A 14,557-nucleotide genomic window follows, 5' to 3' on the forward strand; every position below is an offset into this window, starting at 1 on the left:
ATATATTCTTCAGTAAGTGCTGTAAGTCTACTCTAAAGCTAGTACTATGCCATGGACAATCATCCGTATTTATTGATATTTGCAAGCTAGGAATACAGCTGAAAAGAACAACTCCATGAACCATGCTGTAGTTACAGTTTCTTTAAATAACTGCACCTCTTTTAAACATAAGCCTTGGAAACAGTTTCAAACAATAAAGAAAACATTGCTAAATGAAAAGGACAGCGAAAATTATTCTTGTTCTCTGGAATTACCCTTGTTTCAACTAGTTTTCCCTTCTAATGGAACCTTCTATAAGGCTCAAATCTAGTGATTTTGCATTTTAGTTAAGTTCCTTGGAGGGCTTGGGGCAGCAATACCCTGCCAAATAAAACCAAATACCCTGGTTTTATTCTTATGATTTACAAAAGGGCATCCAGAAAATTCAAAGAATTCTAACAACATTAAGCAAGATGCAGTTTAACAGCCCTTGTTTAGCTCAGATATTTTTTTTTGGGGGGGGGGGGAACTAATATCAAATATTACTATGTTTGATAAATCTGATAAGCTAATATAAAAGTTATTATTAAAAATTATCCACCTCCACTACTCCTTTTGTTATATTAAAAAAAAAAAAAAAAGAATCTGAATGTTTTTTTTCTATCCCTTTCTTCCGCTAGCGTCTCACAACTCATTTAACATCACTGAGATTTCACACACATCATGTGAATTAAAGGTGGTACTGTAGATAGGGAGCGGTTCTCCCATACCTGGAATTTCTCTTCTCCGGTGAGACGAGAGAGCTCCCTAAACTCCAACTGAATGCTGGTCACCTCTGCCACAGTGCTATCTGATGTCCACCGAGGTGGATGTGCAGTGCCTCGGCCAATGTTGACGTCAGAGTAAGGTACCTTGGAGGGCGTGTTGAATGCTGGCATAAGCCTGCTCCCAATGTCTTTCTAAAGAAAGCCCCAAAAACACAGGACAGAAAAATTATATTTTTTTCAGCAAGCAGGCAGGGACAAAAAAAAAAAAAAAGAAAAAAGGACAAAAGTTGAGTTTTAGACTGTATAAGAAAGTCAAAAAAGATCATAGGCACATTCACCGTAAGGACTACCAAGTTTCCACCTTGTTCCAGGTATCGTATGCCTTAGCTGATTCTGCAAGCCCTATAGCACCTGATTAAATTCTGAAATCACTGAATCTGCACCTAGAGAAGCACTAATTTAAAACAGCTGTTAGGATGCACAGAAAAGGTGAAGATGACAATTACTGCTCTTTTCTAGCCAGCTATTTTCTCTTTTCCTTCGTAAGTTTCCTCACTATTCTCAGCCCTTTCTTAAGGAAAAATAGTCATATCTCTAAGTATGCCTAATAATACATAGCATGTCTCTGATGTTACTCAGGCAGCAAACAAAAGCACAGGCTAAGAAGATTAAAAACAAGTATGCTCCCATTGTTTTAAAGATGAAACATACATGAAAAAAAATGGTAACATTTAACTTGTTGATGCATCTTCCCTCATCTTTGCCCAGTAAGATACATATTCCACTTTCAATTGTAAGACTCAATCACTCACTGCTTTTTCCAGGAAGAGGCTATCTCCAGAGAGATGGTAGGTGCTCAGCAAGCCCCCCAGGATACGAATAGTGCTCTCAAAGAGATTCACATCCACATTTTTATCAAATACTAAATCGTCTGCTACCCATTTTCTTGCTTCTTCAAACTCTGCAAGACATAAAAGGAAGATCTATGATGAATTTCCAGCACGTTCCACCAACCAGACTAGAAACATTACTATTCCATATATCCAAGGTAGTTTACTCATATCTATACAAAAGATTGTAGTTTTAAGCAGAAAATTAAAATGAAGAGCACAAGTGCAAAAAATTCTTATTTAGTGTGCAACGCAGATGTGTACAAAGAGAAATATCTAGCAAAATAACAAGTTCCTAACAATAATAAATAAATACATAAATAAATCTCTATTAAAATCATCCAGATACAGAGATCTTTCAAGACCATCCATTTGATTGGGCAGATAATAAGTCACACTTCCACAAAAGCCTTTTTGATCTTTAAAATTCAGTCCTCTCAAATCAAAGCTGATATCTGTCAACATAACATAACATTTTCAATTAACAGTCGTTACTGTCACGTTTCACAGGCTCTGGTGAGTTAAGAGATGCTTTGAACACTGAGGGCTAAGCTACTTCAAATCATTTCACACCTGCCAGAGAGAAAAGCCCACTTGTGAGGAGTCACCGAAGAACAACCAGTTCCCCAGAAATGCAAGGTATTGCACAGGAGACTCTTAATGAAAGGATGCCTCTGCATCCTCACAAGGAAAAAAAATGCAACTCTCATGTACTGTGTTTTAAGAATAAAATCTGTGATAACTTACTCTGAATTGATCAATCTGTTTTAACCACACCAGCCAGGAAAAAAAAAATCTATGCAGTTTTGCAAATTCTGAGTTTTCTTGGGTGTTGAGGAAATATGGTAAGTCTTCTGAGATAACCACAGAAGAAAATCTGTGTTGTTAGACATTACATAGCAATGTGATGTGATAGAAAAATATAAGGTCCTCTTTCATAAGAGCTTTAGTATGCATCAGCTTGTAAGAAAGATCAGCAACCTCAAACAGAACTTCCACTTATATAGCATCTGTTATTCAGAAGAAACCCCAAGAGCTTTGTAAAGCAATGAGTAAAAGGAGAGTTGCTATAAAATATGAAAAAAAACTTCAATCAGAATCCATTTTCAACACATCTAAATCACTAATAATTTGTTTTAAAAGCTCTATCAGTTCACAATTAATTTTTTATTAAAAAAAAAAGCAGCACTGTTAACTTCATAACACTTCAAGATAGCCTGCTCAAGCCTAGAGCTGGTGACTCATGCTATGGAATTTGTTTGACTTGTTATCTTACATGAACACAAACTTCAAAGATAGGAAAGAGAGAAGTGGGAAAAAGCTTCCACTGTTCATTGTGTCCTTATTTGCAGCTCTTATCTTCCTGTCTTGACAGGTGAAAAAAATGCATCCTTTCTAAAACTACTAAGGGAGCTGTCTACCAAGGTTAAACAGACCCAGTTCCAGAAATTTTTAAATACTGCATAAAAAAAGGGAAAGAAATAGAAAAAAAAAAAAAACCTCTAGAAGACTAATTAAGCAAGTTCTCTGCAAAAGGATTGCAGAATTTTTGGCTTCATTTTTAAAATTTGTTGGAAAGGCTTCTGAAAACAGTCACTTCCAGAACGAATTGTGAAAAAATACGGTACAGTAGTTCAGGAAAAAAGTATTGAACGCTCTCTTTCTCCCTGCACTGACTCCTTAGAGAAACTAACCTCTTAAAACTACATAGTGAATATTGTTGTTAGACATCATAAAACAAAAGTCGGAGAGTCCAGGCTAATGACATAAGGCTGATGGGCTGTGTAATGCCTCAAAGATAACACCAGGGATTTAGTACAGAAACAAACTCAGGTGGCCTACTAATACATTCCTCACTTTCCAGCAGAAATAACCACAGTTATTTGTGATTTGTTTGTGGCTCAAATTCTTATCCAAGAGTAACAGTATCCTTGAGTATGTTTGGAGTATTTTTAATATACATATTTACCCTCATAGAAAAATTTAATTCATCCAACATGTGATCACTGTTCTCTTCAAAGAAGTCTGAACATACTGCCTGAACAGATAATAAGAAATTATTTTAAAGAAAGATTTAGAAAAGGAGAAAAAAAATACCTTCTTTTAAGCCTAAAATCCACATGGTATCCAAAGCATCAATTAAAGTAAGCCCAAGTCCAAACCACTCGCTGTAAGATTTGGACAAAGGCTTCAGTTCATCATGTCCCCAGGCAAAATCCTTATATCCTTTCCAGGCATGGCGGAATGCTTCTATCACAGCCATCTGACGTTCATTTATGGGCACTACAAAAGGAAAAACAGCTGCTGGCTCAAGACTTCGGTAGCAGAGTTATACAGCCACACCAAACATTGTTATGCTGAATTCTACCTCAAATTGAGATTTCCTTCCTCCCTCCCCCCAAAATTAAGTGATCAGTGTAAAGGAAAAAACATTGTCAGGTTACTCTGTTTCAGTGTAGCCTTTTCTCTGTGGAATAAGCAGTCAGTGTTTCTAGTCAGCAGTTCAGCTAAGTGGAAACAGAGATCTCACCCTGACAAAAAAGTAATTTCTCCAAATGCTTGTGATCATTTTAATGCTTTATAATTTCCAGATGAGATCATTTCAGCTCAAATACCTGAAAGTCAGGAAATACCAGAATTAAGATTACCTAATCAACTGTAATTCAACTGTTGTACACACATGCTTAAAAGTATAGTCCTCAGCTAATTTACTACGTATCAGTTTTTCTTCATCTTCCATGCCTTATTCATTCCTTTCTACTAACGTCAGCTCCATAATACGATTTCTCTTGAACTTTTGTTTTAAGAAGAAAGGAAAAAAAATCGACACTTCTATATTGAGCAAAGCCATGTCTTTTTCCATTTTTCTACTACCTAAAATGGTTGAAATTTATGTTTGTGATTTACTATAAAAATTGAGCCTGTGTTACATATCTAGCATGAAAACTGTCAATTCCCATTAGCTGAAGTTTAGCAAAATTATAAGCTAATGAAGAAATAATTTTAGAGTGGAAGACATCAAGCAGTATAACTAACACCATTTATATTTAACTAACACAAGCCAAATACATTACATTATATTATTTCAGTGTCTGGGTTTATCATACCCGAACTTCCTCATATGAACCTGGAAAGCAAAACAACAGGTTCCACAAGGACAGCAACTGTAAAAAACAACTTCTGCAGCTTCCTGGTAAGCCTTAAAAACAGTTCAACTTAATTCAAGGAGAGAGTTCCTTTTGTTCTGCAATCCAGGGAAAGTAAAACCACTGCTGGAAAAGGAAATCATCCCGTTCAAGCCCTCTCTCTTTAAACTACTCTCTCATGGAGAAGAGATAGGCATGTCTGCCTTTTCCCAGAGGACAGATTTCAAAGATTTGGTACTGAAATTTATTTTCAATGTCACTTTGTTTAAAGAAAGCAAAAAAAGTGGGTAAGACACCCAAATAAAGTGTACACCCTCCATAAACAAAGAACGAAAATAATAATAATACATAGTGCACGTGTTCAGTGCCCATTCTTCTGGTTTCTCTTCTATGGGTTGAAAAGATACCAATGAAGGAAAATACACAAAATTCACAAGACAAGGGATGAAACTGAGGGCAGATCTACAATCCCCTAAAACATAAAGGGGTTATCTTCTGGAAAAGCAACAAAAAAGCCCCAAATCAAAAGGCTCTCCAGCTTGAGATCATATTGCTTCAAAATATCAGTGGAAACAATGCTGCTGTAAAATATATAGCACGGGAATATATGCATAAGTAAACAAACCCCGTTGCAGCTATGGTCCTGATAACAAAGTGAGAGAGAACACATTTTATGCAGCGTCTGAGGGATGACATCCAACACATTTTTCAGAAGCAAACACAAACACACTAGGAGAGGCGAGAATAGCAGTGAGCTACATGAATCAAGTAATATGCACTCTGTAATCTTCAAACACAGAGTCACATCGGATAAACTGCACTTTGGCATCAGAATATTCCTTATTCAATATTGAGAACTGAGACTGCAATTCAACCAAAATTCTGAAGACTAACAAGCATGTAGGTTGTCACTGTATAATAAGGACACTGAAATCTCTGATATTCTAGGTAAATAATCTCTTCCTATAAAATTTTTCCCTCCTATGCCCTTCTCCCATCAGGTTTTTTTCCCCGTAAACTGGAGAAAAAAAAAAGTGGAGGGGAGAGAAGGAACTGTACAACTTTGACCATGAAAGTCAGTGATAAAAGTATCTTTAACTATGCTACTTACCTGGTTCTTTCTGGCCTTCAGCTTCCATAGATGAAGGTTTTTCTGGTTCTTTTATTTTACTAGAAGGAGGTTCTGTGCTTTGGTCAGGTTCTATCACTGCTCCTCTCCAACTGCAAGACACAAGGAATTTAAATTAGTACTTAATTTGATTACAGAAAATTGTGCAAATGAACAAGACTTATCTATGTATATCCTATTTTTCACTATATTTGATGAAATAGGAGTTTGATTTTATATCAAGATCAAAATAACTGTGTTGCTCACTAGCTAATTGTTTAGTTCAAAGAAAAACTCAACTGCACTAGAGAAGTTTTACTGAATTAAGAAATGTGTCTTACAGCTCTCGGGATTTTATTAAATACCTTGACAATGGAATTTAACAAAGAAATTTTAAAATATATAGAAATATCTGAAGTATTTTGTTCCATTTCAGAACTATAATGTTCAGAAAAGCCACTAACACTAAATTAGCATCATACAAATGAACACCATTAAGAACTCACGGATAAGCACAAAGGAGTAGCCATTTAAAGTACTTGCTTTACTGTCAAGGGGTTCACAAGCCTTTCCACCAACACAGAAGCATATAACAATTCAAAAAAGTTTTATTAAGTATTTTTTGAAGGAAAAGTGTTTCAGAACACTTTCAGAACAGTGTTCAGAAATGGAACTCAGATCCTGCCAGGTTCATGTCAAGATCAACTAATCTTGACCATATATAATAAATAAATAAATTAACTTTGAGCTCATGATACACCTGCTAATGGACCTTGGCTTATGGAATCTTTAAAGTATGCACTGTTTACAGTTAGCATACCTTATGACTTACATAAATCCAATCACTTCTTTTTCTTATTCACTCTCAAAATTTGTAACAAGTCTTCACTATGCTGTAATTGCTTTCCTAAGTTCTCTTAATTGTTACTACTGGTTTAAGTCTACCAGCAATAGCATCAGTGAAAGAACAGGAACAATACTTCTTAAAATGAAGTCTAGCACTCTCACATACTAAGCATCTCTGCTGAAATTCTAATAGTCTTTCCTATATCAAAGTTATATCCCTTCAGTTATTCCCAAATCAGAAGACTTCCAGTAATATCTTTGAGAATTGTATTTTTGTATCAACATAATTAAAGTACCACAGGTCCCTTGATAAAGCAATTACTTTTATGTACATAAAGGTGCTTGGAACTGGTATGACTGATCCCCTTTCAAGAAAGGAGTAAGCATATATCTTAATACAATTACATCTACACAGCTAAAAATCTACAGCTTCTCCCAGTTTCACTTGGGCTTACTACATTTATTGCCACTGTAATTCTAACCAACACTGTGATACTGGTATAATTCTCAAGTCTGGGCCAAGGCAGAGCCACCTGTGACAGTATTATTATTTTCTGATACTTGTGTGTTTACATTTTCCACAAAACAAGTGGAAGAAATCTATATACACTGAAAATTCTCCATGGCACTAACAGTGTATAAACGCATTAGAAATACAGACAGTCTAGCAGGGCTCCAAATCCTCTCTGGAGTTCTACGATACAAATAATAAAAACAGAAAAGTTGTATACTTGCCCAAATTAAATTAACCTAGCAATATCAAAAATTGTCAGGCAAGAGCGAAGAACAGACAGACATAAAGGGAGAAGGGGGAAGAAAAAAACAAAAACAACCCCCCCCCCAAAAAAAAAAAAAAACAGCCAGCACAGACAACAAAACGACCTTACAGCTTTTGCTGCAACATCTAAAGCATGCTGAGAAGAAGAAAACAAAACGAGAAAAGCTGTAACTTGCTGGAAATATTTCTACCTGATAACAGATTTCTCTGTTTTTTCTTCTTTATCAGCCTGGGCTGGTTCTTCTACAACCTTGTTGTTATCACGTTGGGTCTTTAGCCTCACGTCCCTCCGTGGTGGCTTGATCTGAAGATTAGGAGGACCACGGCGGGCATGAGGCAGCTTTGGCTGCTTCTGAGAAAATAAAGGAGAAAAACAAAATCAAGATGTGCTAGGTATTTGCAGAGGTCATACATTCCAATTCATAATTCAAAGCATCCCAATGTTACATATAATCTCAAAAAAAATAAAAAATAAAAATAAACAAAACAAACAAAAAATCTTATTTTGATATCATCCTAGCACACAAATTCTGCTTTGAATAATGGAGGGTATGCTGAAGATCTTGCCAGATTTTCTTTTTTTAAAAAAACTTTTGGTAGAACTATCCTGTTGTTAAATCTACACTGATGAACTATCTATAATACACACTGCTTCTAACAGATAAGAAATTACTGTAAGGTGTTCTCAAAGCAGTGTAAAGATATTTGATTTCGTTTTTCAAAGTGTAGTAAATTTTTAATTATAATTAGCAACAATTCAGTGTGATGTTGATTGTATCTTATGTCTTATACTCAATCACGCACATTATTTAGGCTCCTTGCAACTGCAAGATTGACATCTGGAGCACTCAACAGCACTAGAAGTCCAAACAAACTACAGTAGGAAAGTGAAGCCTCAAGTAACAGGTCAACATGACCTAAAGTTCTTCGCTCCTAGGCACATCAGTGATTAAGAAAAAGCATACTGAACACTTATCACTAACAAAACAGGAGCATATATTACATACAAGGATTTCAGCTATGCTCGCTTCCACCCAGCACCTCCTAAATGCTTACACTATCCAGCAGCACTCCCATTAAAGAAATGACTAACTCTTTCAAATAGAACAAGAGAATTCCCAGGAACCACACACAACCTCTCTTCTTTAGAGTCAGAGTGCATACAAGTTAAAGCCAACACATATTATACCATAACCAAAGCTCTTCCTGAAGGATATCATTCCATCCACAGAAAATTTTTATTGTGGGCGGTAATTTCTTTTTCCATGACACCTGTTAGAACCAAGAACTATTTGCAACTTCCACAAATTTTCTGGCAGGTTTGTAAAACTCATTTCATCTTATGGTACCTGAGGTGGAAGTTCTGGGTAAACTCCAAGGTTGGCATCTGCTTTCTCAGGTGCTGGTAAAACAGCTGGATTTGCCAACTTTAGCCCAGGAGCTTCTGGTTCTATTCTCTGATCATCCAATGATTTGTTTGTTACACCTAGACACAAAAAAGTGCTTAGCACAGGGAATTAGCAATTTAGACTTCAGCTAGAAATTTATGATAGTCAGCAACATTCATATACTATTTGCACCTCCAAAAAGTGTTTCCATTTAAGAAACATTGGTAAATAAACACTGCTTGTTAGATACAAAGTGTCTTTTGATAGTAACATTTCCATATATATATAAAACATCCAATACAAGAGGAGGCTGCTAAAAAGAGCATGTTTTTCTTTTTTATTTTAACTTTTCAATTCAAGCAGCAGGATAACATTGAAGGTAAATGTGCCTTTATGTATCAGAAAAGCATGGAATTTAAAATCCAAAGAAAGGATTATTTTATCTTCAGTGTGCATATTTGGATTACCAATACGTACATAAAAACATAATCAAACACACTCATGGTCTCCAAAATTTAATCAACAAAATGTTGCTGCTAGTCAAGATAAACAACTAAAAGGCATATTAGAAGCATTTCTGAGAAAGCATACGCATTGAAACACAGGATAAAATTATCTAACAATTACACTTTAATGAATACACCCAGTCATTGTCAATACAAACTAAATCAGTTGAGAAAACTAAAACAATCTCTTAAGTACAACACCATATTCAGATAATTTTGAGCCACACAGAGCACATACTTTTCCACGGCTCTCCCATGTTTGTATATGAAATGACTCCACAGACTGCCAAGAAGGCAAACAGGAAGAGAATTACACTCCGCTGTAGTCGAGACAACTGCTTCCATTTCTTTGGGAAAGAAAATAAATAACAATATTTAGCATGACATTAGAGAGCCCACTCATTCAAAAACAAACTACTATCAGTTCATTAAGAGGAAGGCATACAAAAGTGATTAAGTTTAATTTTACCCTCTGTTTCCAACTGCAGAAGTCCATTGCTTATTTTCTTTGATGCTAGAACAGAAAAGTAACATGCCAGCATATGGCACAACAGGCTCAGAGAAACATCAAAACCTCTTGCTCCAAGAACCTGGAGACTGCTAAGTGCCGAGACTACCAGAGAGCACATCATCTGAAGCGTACTGATTTTCATCACAACCTTTTGCTGGCTGACCTGTGCATCTGCCCAGATGTATATCTTGAAATGAACCATGAGACTCTTCCATTCTGATTAGCAAAGTATTATGAAAGAATTATGCAAAGTAAGGAAAAAAAATAGAAAAAGAAAGAGGCAGCAAAACTAAAAACGATATTGCAGCAAAGAAGATAAGCTCAAAATAAAGCTAAGCACTGGTAATTGGACAAGAAAATTTAGGCATTTTGCCTCTGACAAAAAAATCTTTGTGAAAATATCATGCAAATTAGGGCCTGCCACCACAGATATAGTCACCAACTATGTTAAAATAAATTAAACCAACAGTGTAATGAACAAGACAAGAACACAACATCCACAAAATTAGTACTGAGCAAAAATGTGTTTTTCAAATTGAAGCAAGTATTTACAATAAAAGCACTAAGTCAGACATCAAATGCTACATTAGCCTAACAGAGAAGATTTTCCCATTTATAGCAGTTGGAGTCTTTTAACACTTTGATCTAAAGTCACTGTTAAATTACTATTTTGTTAGTTTTATAACAGTGCTATCCGAGCGTACCAGAGTAGCAGTTTGCTTCTAATGACTTTCTTTGGCATTTGGCAAGGGAAGTTTCAGTGCTGAAGCTATGCTTGGGAACATTCTGCAGTTTCCTGCACCTGGCTGTTCCCCATAGCACTTCCTATAGTTCTCACCTTCTTAGTAAGGACCATAGATCGCAAATATTCCAATGAGGAAATGTCAGTGCATCCGCATTGCAAAGCCCCACGACATACATTTATGCATTACTACCACTGACGGCACCGTGATCCTGTGCACACAGCAAAATGCTGATCCTGCTCATTCACCTTTGACTCTATCGGCACTGCCAACTACATCACGACCTCCCAATTTCAGAAGGATGCCTGCAAAGCCAGCAGCTCTCCACTTACTCAGGGCAGAAAGAAAAAGTCCAATTTACTCTATATTTCACTCCTATCCATCCCAAAGATACAAGAATACAAAAATACATCCCCATGACTGCATTCACTAACATCTTTTTTTTTGGGGGGGGGGGCAGATAAAGAAAAAAGATAAAAGGGTGAAATGTCTTGTACCCTGCAACCACATTTCCTTAAACTGTAGGTAAGAGAAGAGCTGCAACCCTATGTCCCCAAAGAAATGCTTTATACTCTTAATCTGGCTGCATAGCAAGTTTCTACTAGGTAGCCATTCCTCTCCCATTTTTTGCAGCAAGGTGCAGGGTCACCTCCTTCTCCGGAATCATGCTTTTCCACCCTATCTCTCTAGCACCAGATGATCACTGCTGTTCAAGCTTCCTGACCACTCATTACCCCTAAGCAGAAAATAAGATCACTTCCATAAAGCCCTGTCAGCTACCACCATCTGACACTCAACCTTCCCACAGGAAGTGGGACTACTCCCTTTACTCTTCCAGGGTAGAGGACAGGGCTCCTCTTCCAAGCCCCAAAATAGGGAGCAAAGACATCATGTCCAAACGTTCTCTCAACGTTCTCTCTCTCCTCCGCTCCTGTCCAGGCAGTGCAGTGACCCCAACAAATCCCCTTTCTACCTCACCTGTAAGGGGCTGGATTCATTCCCCAAACACACACCCCACTTTGCTGACAAAAAAGCAAAATGAGGAGCACTCACCAACCAGCCTGCAGCCCACCAAGCCCCACCAGGTGGGTATCACCACCCCAGCACTGCCCTCCTCAGGGCCCCCAACGTGGGGCCTGCAGCCCACCAACTCTGGGGGCACCCCCATTGCCAGGTGCCCACCGCCCAGCAGCACCCCCCGTCCAACAGCCTGAGGCAACCCCATCTCCGGGTGCAACCCCCGCAACTGCCCAGGGGAGACACCCCCGACCCAGCTCAGAAGGGGAACCCGCTGCCAGGTCCCAAAGCGCAGCACCCCAACACACAGTTGTCCCCCCCCCCCCCCCCATTGCCTGGGCTCCCCTCTCCCTGCCCACGGGCACCCCGCCCCGCAGCTCAGCTCCCACAGGTCAGCCCTACCCCCCCACTCCTCCACCCCACGGCCGGGGGCTCACCCGCAGCCAGCGGCGCCCCACGGCCGGGCCGCCCTCCCAGTCCGGCCGCCCTCACCCGCCAGCAGGAGCGCCGCCTCCAGGCCTTGCTGTTGTTGTAGCCAGCGGCCCCCACCACCTCCTCAGGGCTGAGGGTCACCGAGATGAAGTCCCGTCTCGGCGGCGAGGCGGCGGCAGAGGCCGAGTACATGGCGGCAGCCTCAGGGACCCCAGCCCGCGCCGCCCTCCGCTCCGAACCGCCCGCCACCCCGCGCTCCCGCCGCCATTATCCTGCAACCTCCCGGCCAAAGAGCGAGCGGGCAGAGTAGCCGCTTCCGGGTGCCGCTCTAGCCCGAGCACACGGCCTCAGCTCTATGGCGCCCTTAGCAACGGCCTGCTACTGCCTTACCCTAACAACGGCGGGACTAGGCCGCCGATTGGACCGTTATGGCCTCGCGGTTCCCGTCGCCTCCCATCCCCTCTCCCCAGGCCTCACAGCCAGGAAGGGGAGCAAGTGCCAGCATGAAACCTCTCAGCAGCCTTTACCTGCATTGCCCCCGGAGCCAGATCTCTGGCCTCTGCTGCTCGAGATGGAGGGTGCGGAAGGTGAATGGTGGCACAAGCCACTGTGGCAAGTCTAAATGCCCTTTGGTGGCTCTTGGCACAGAGAGAAATGGCTTCCCCCAGCTAACATGGCTTTGCAGTCCTGACTGTGGAGCTGGCTTGCCCACAGGATGTTGTTCTCCCCCCATTACAGGGCAAAGAAGCACCACCTGCAACATCTCCTCACACAAGCACTGGTACCATAGAGACCCTCAGGGCCAACTCCTAACTGACAAGATTGCCCGTGGCCAAAACCCACGATACTACAATCTCGCTGCAAGGTAGCAGAAGATGCACGGGAGGAATGGTGTTTTCAGCAGGGGGTTGTCCCCAGTGGGTAAGATTTGTTAGCAAAACTACTGCCAGCGCTAGCAATAGCCAGCCAACCTGCACCACTTGCCTCTGAAGACAAGCCAAGAAGCCAATGAATACATCTGGGTGAGCACGTTCTTTTCTGCTGCATGTATTAGCAACATCACTTTCATATTTCATTTTATACAATACTGCCAGTCATCCTGATGCAAGCACGTTTTGGACAGTGTCTGTGGAGCTTCAGGGGTATGAGAATTTCTTTCTCTCCCCTTACTGACCTCAGCTTTTTAGATGCTCTCTCCATGTAGCTAGACCCTGTCCAATAAGGACTTCAGCCATCTTGGTAGAAAATGGGAAGTGATGCTGGGATCCCTCTCTTTTCCTCCATGTCATAAGGCTATATCGTAGACTAGTGCCAGAAATACTAAGATTGGCACAAGTAAAACATAAATGGAAAAGTGCACACGCAAAGTCATCAGAAGAAAAAGCAGAACAAGGATTAAAAGAAGTGCCTGTGCTGATAATAAAGACCACCATTCCCATTAATCAAGTTCACGAACGTGTTGTTTCCATCAAGCCTGGAGAGCCTGCACTCTGGTGAGGCCACAGAACAAACCACCGAGCAGAAGACCCCACGGTCTGACAATGGGAAGACAGCAACAAGACTACAGCATGTCATATATGCCATGCCTTCTCCTGCTAGCTCCACAGGAAGGTGACTACCCCAAAGGAACATCCACTAGCAACTGTTGACTCTTAAGGGATACAGAAAACCTGTCTAAAGACTACATTGTTATCACCAATCAAGAAGAACCCCAGAGACATGATGTGGACTCAGCAGCTTGCATTCCTTTCCTTGTCCTCTGTATCACACACAAACAGCCCTGGTCAGACAACTTGAGAAAAATGGGCCTCAGTGCATGTGAGCATGTGGGTGTGATACTGCAGGAATGGTATCTACAAGAAAATGAGTGTGAGTGGGTAAAAGTCAACTTAAGCAGTTTTGTAAATAAATAAATAATACTAACCCCTAAGTTTTCTACTGTCTGGTGCTGAGTTTTGTTACACAAATTTCCTACGGCAGGATCCACTTATCCCACACAATTCCTCCCCCATCTCCTTCTCTCCACAGACCTAGAGGCCTTCATGGACCCCACATGCAAATTGTTCTGCTCTGCATCTTCACTAGGGAGGAGCAAGAACATTATCAGTGGATATAGAGGAACAGGGAACTGTTCCTTCTGTTCATAGTCTAACGAGAAAAAGAAAATATTGGTGCAGCCATGGACTATTGCTCTAGAGTAGAGCATTATGGTCATGCTGGCACTAAATTCACGTTCAGGTGTACATGACAGTGTGTTCAATATACATCATCTGAGCCTATAAATTGAGAATCCACCATGCATTAGATTTCCAGATAAAAATGAAAACTGGAGAGGAAAGACGGGGGTTGAGCATTTCATGATTAAAAAAAAACTAAACAGGCAAAAAAAATTTTTTTTGGTAGGTATGAAAACTCTGCATAAAGAAGTACAGGAACAATTTAAAAG

The 14,557-nt window shown here is 40.0% G+C and overlaps 1 protein-coding gene across 2 annotated transcripts in view; it reads right to left on the reverse strand.

The window, feature by feature from the left end:
- Positions 1 to 12,379, reverse strand: part of MAN1B1 (mannosidase alpha class 1B member 1) — a 30,511-nt gene extending 18,132 nt beyond the window's left edge. For both annotated transcript variants that reach the window (XR_009960264.1, XM_062591151.1), the window contains exons 1-8: positions 12,172 to 12,379; positions 9,647 to 9,755; positions 8,864 to 9,000; positions 7,706 to 7,866; positions 5,894 to 6,003; positions 3,734 to 3,919; positions 1,559 to 1,707; positions 750 to 938 (exon numbers count right to left, since the gene is read on the reverse strand). Coding sequence is in view for 1 of the 2 variants with exons in the window: in XM_062591151.1 (XP_062447135.1) it covers positions 750 to 938; positions 1,559 to 1,707; positions 3,734 to 3,919; positions 5,894 to 6,003; positions 7,706 to 7,866; positions 8,864 to 9,000; positions 9,647 to 9,755; positions 12,172 to 12,303 (1,173 nt within the window). In the remaining variant the exon portion in view is untranslated. The remainder of the gene's footprint in view (positions 1 to 749; positions 939 to 1,558; positions 1,708 to 3,733; positions 3,920 to 5,893; positions 6,004 to 7,705; positions 7,867 to 8,863; positions 9,001 to 9,646; positions 9,756 to 12,171) is intronic.
- Between the last annotated feature and the right edge of the window lie 2,178 nt (positions 12,380 to 14,557).

Source organism: Rhea pennata, chromosome 18, assembly GCF_028389875.1.
Source record: "Rhea pennata isolate bPtePen1 chromosome 18, bPtePen1.pri, whole genome shotgun sequence".
Classification (NCBI taxonomy): Eukaryota; Metazoa; Chordata; class Aves; order Rheiformes; family Rheidae; genus Rhea; species Rhea pennata.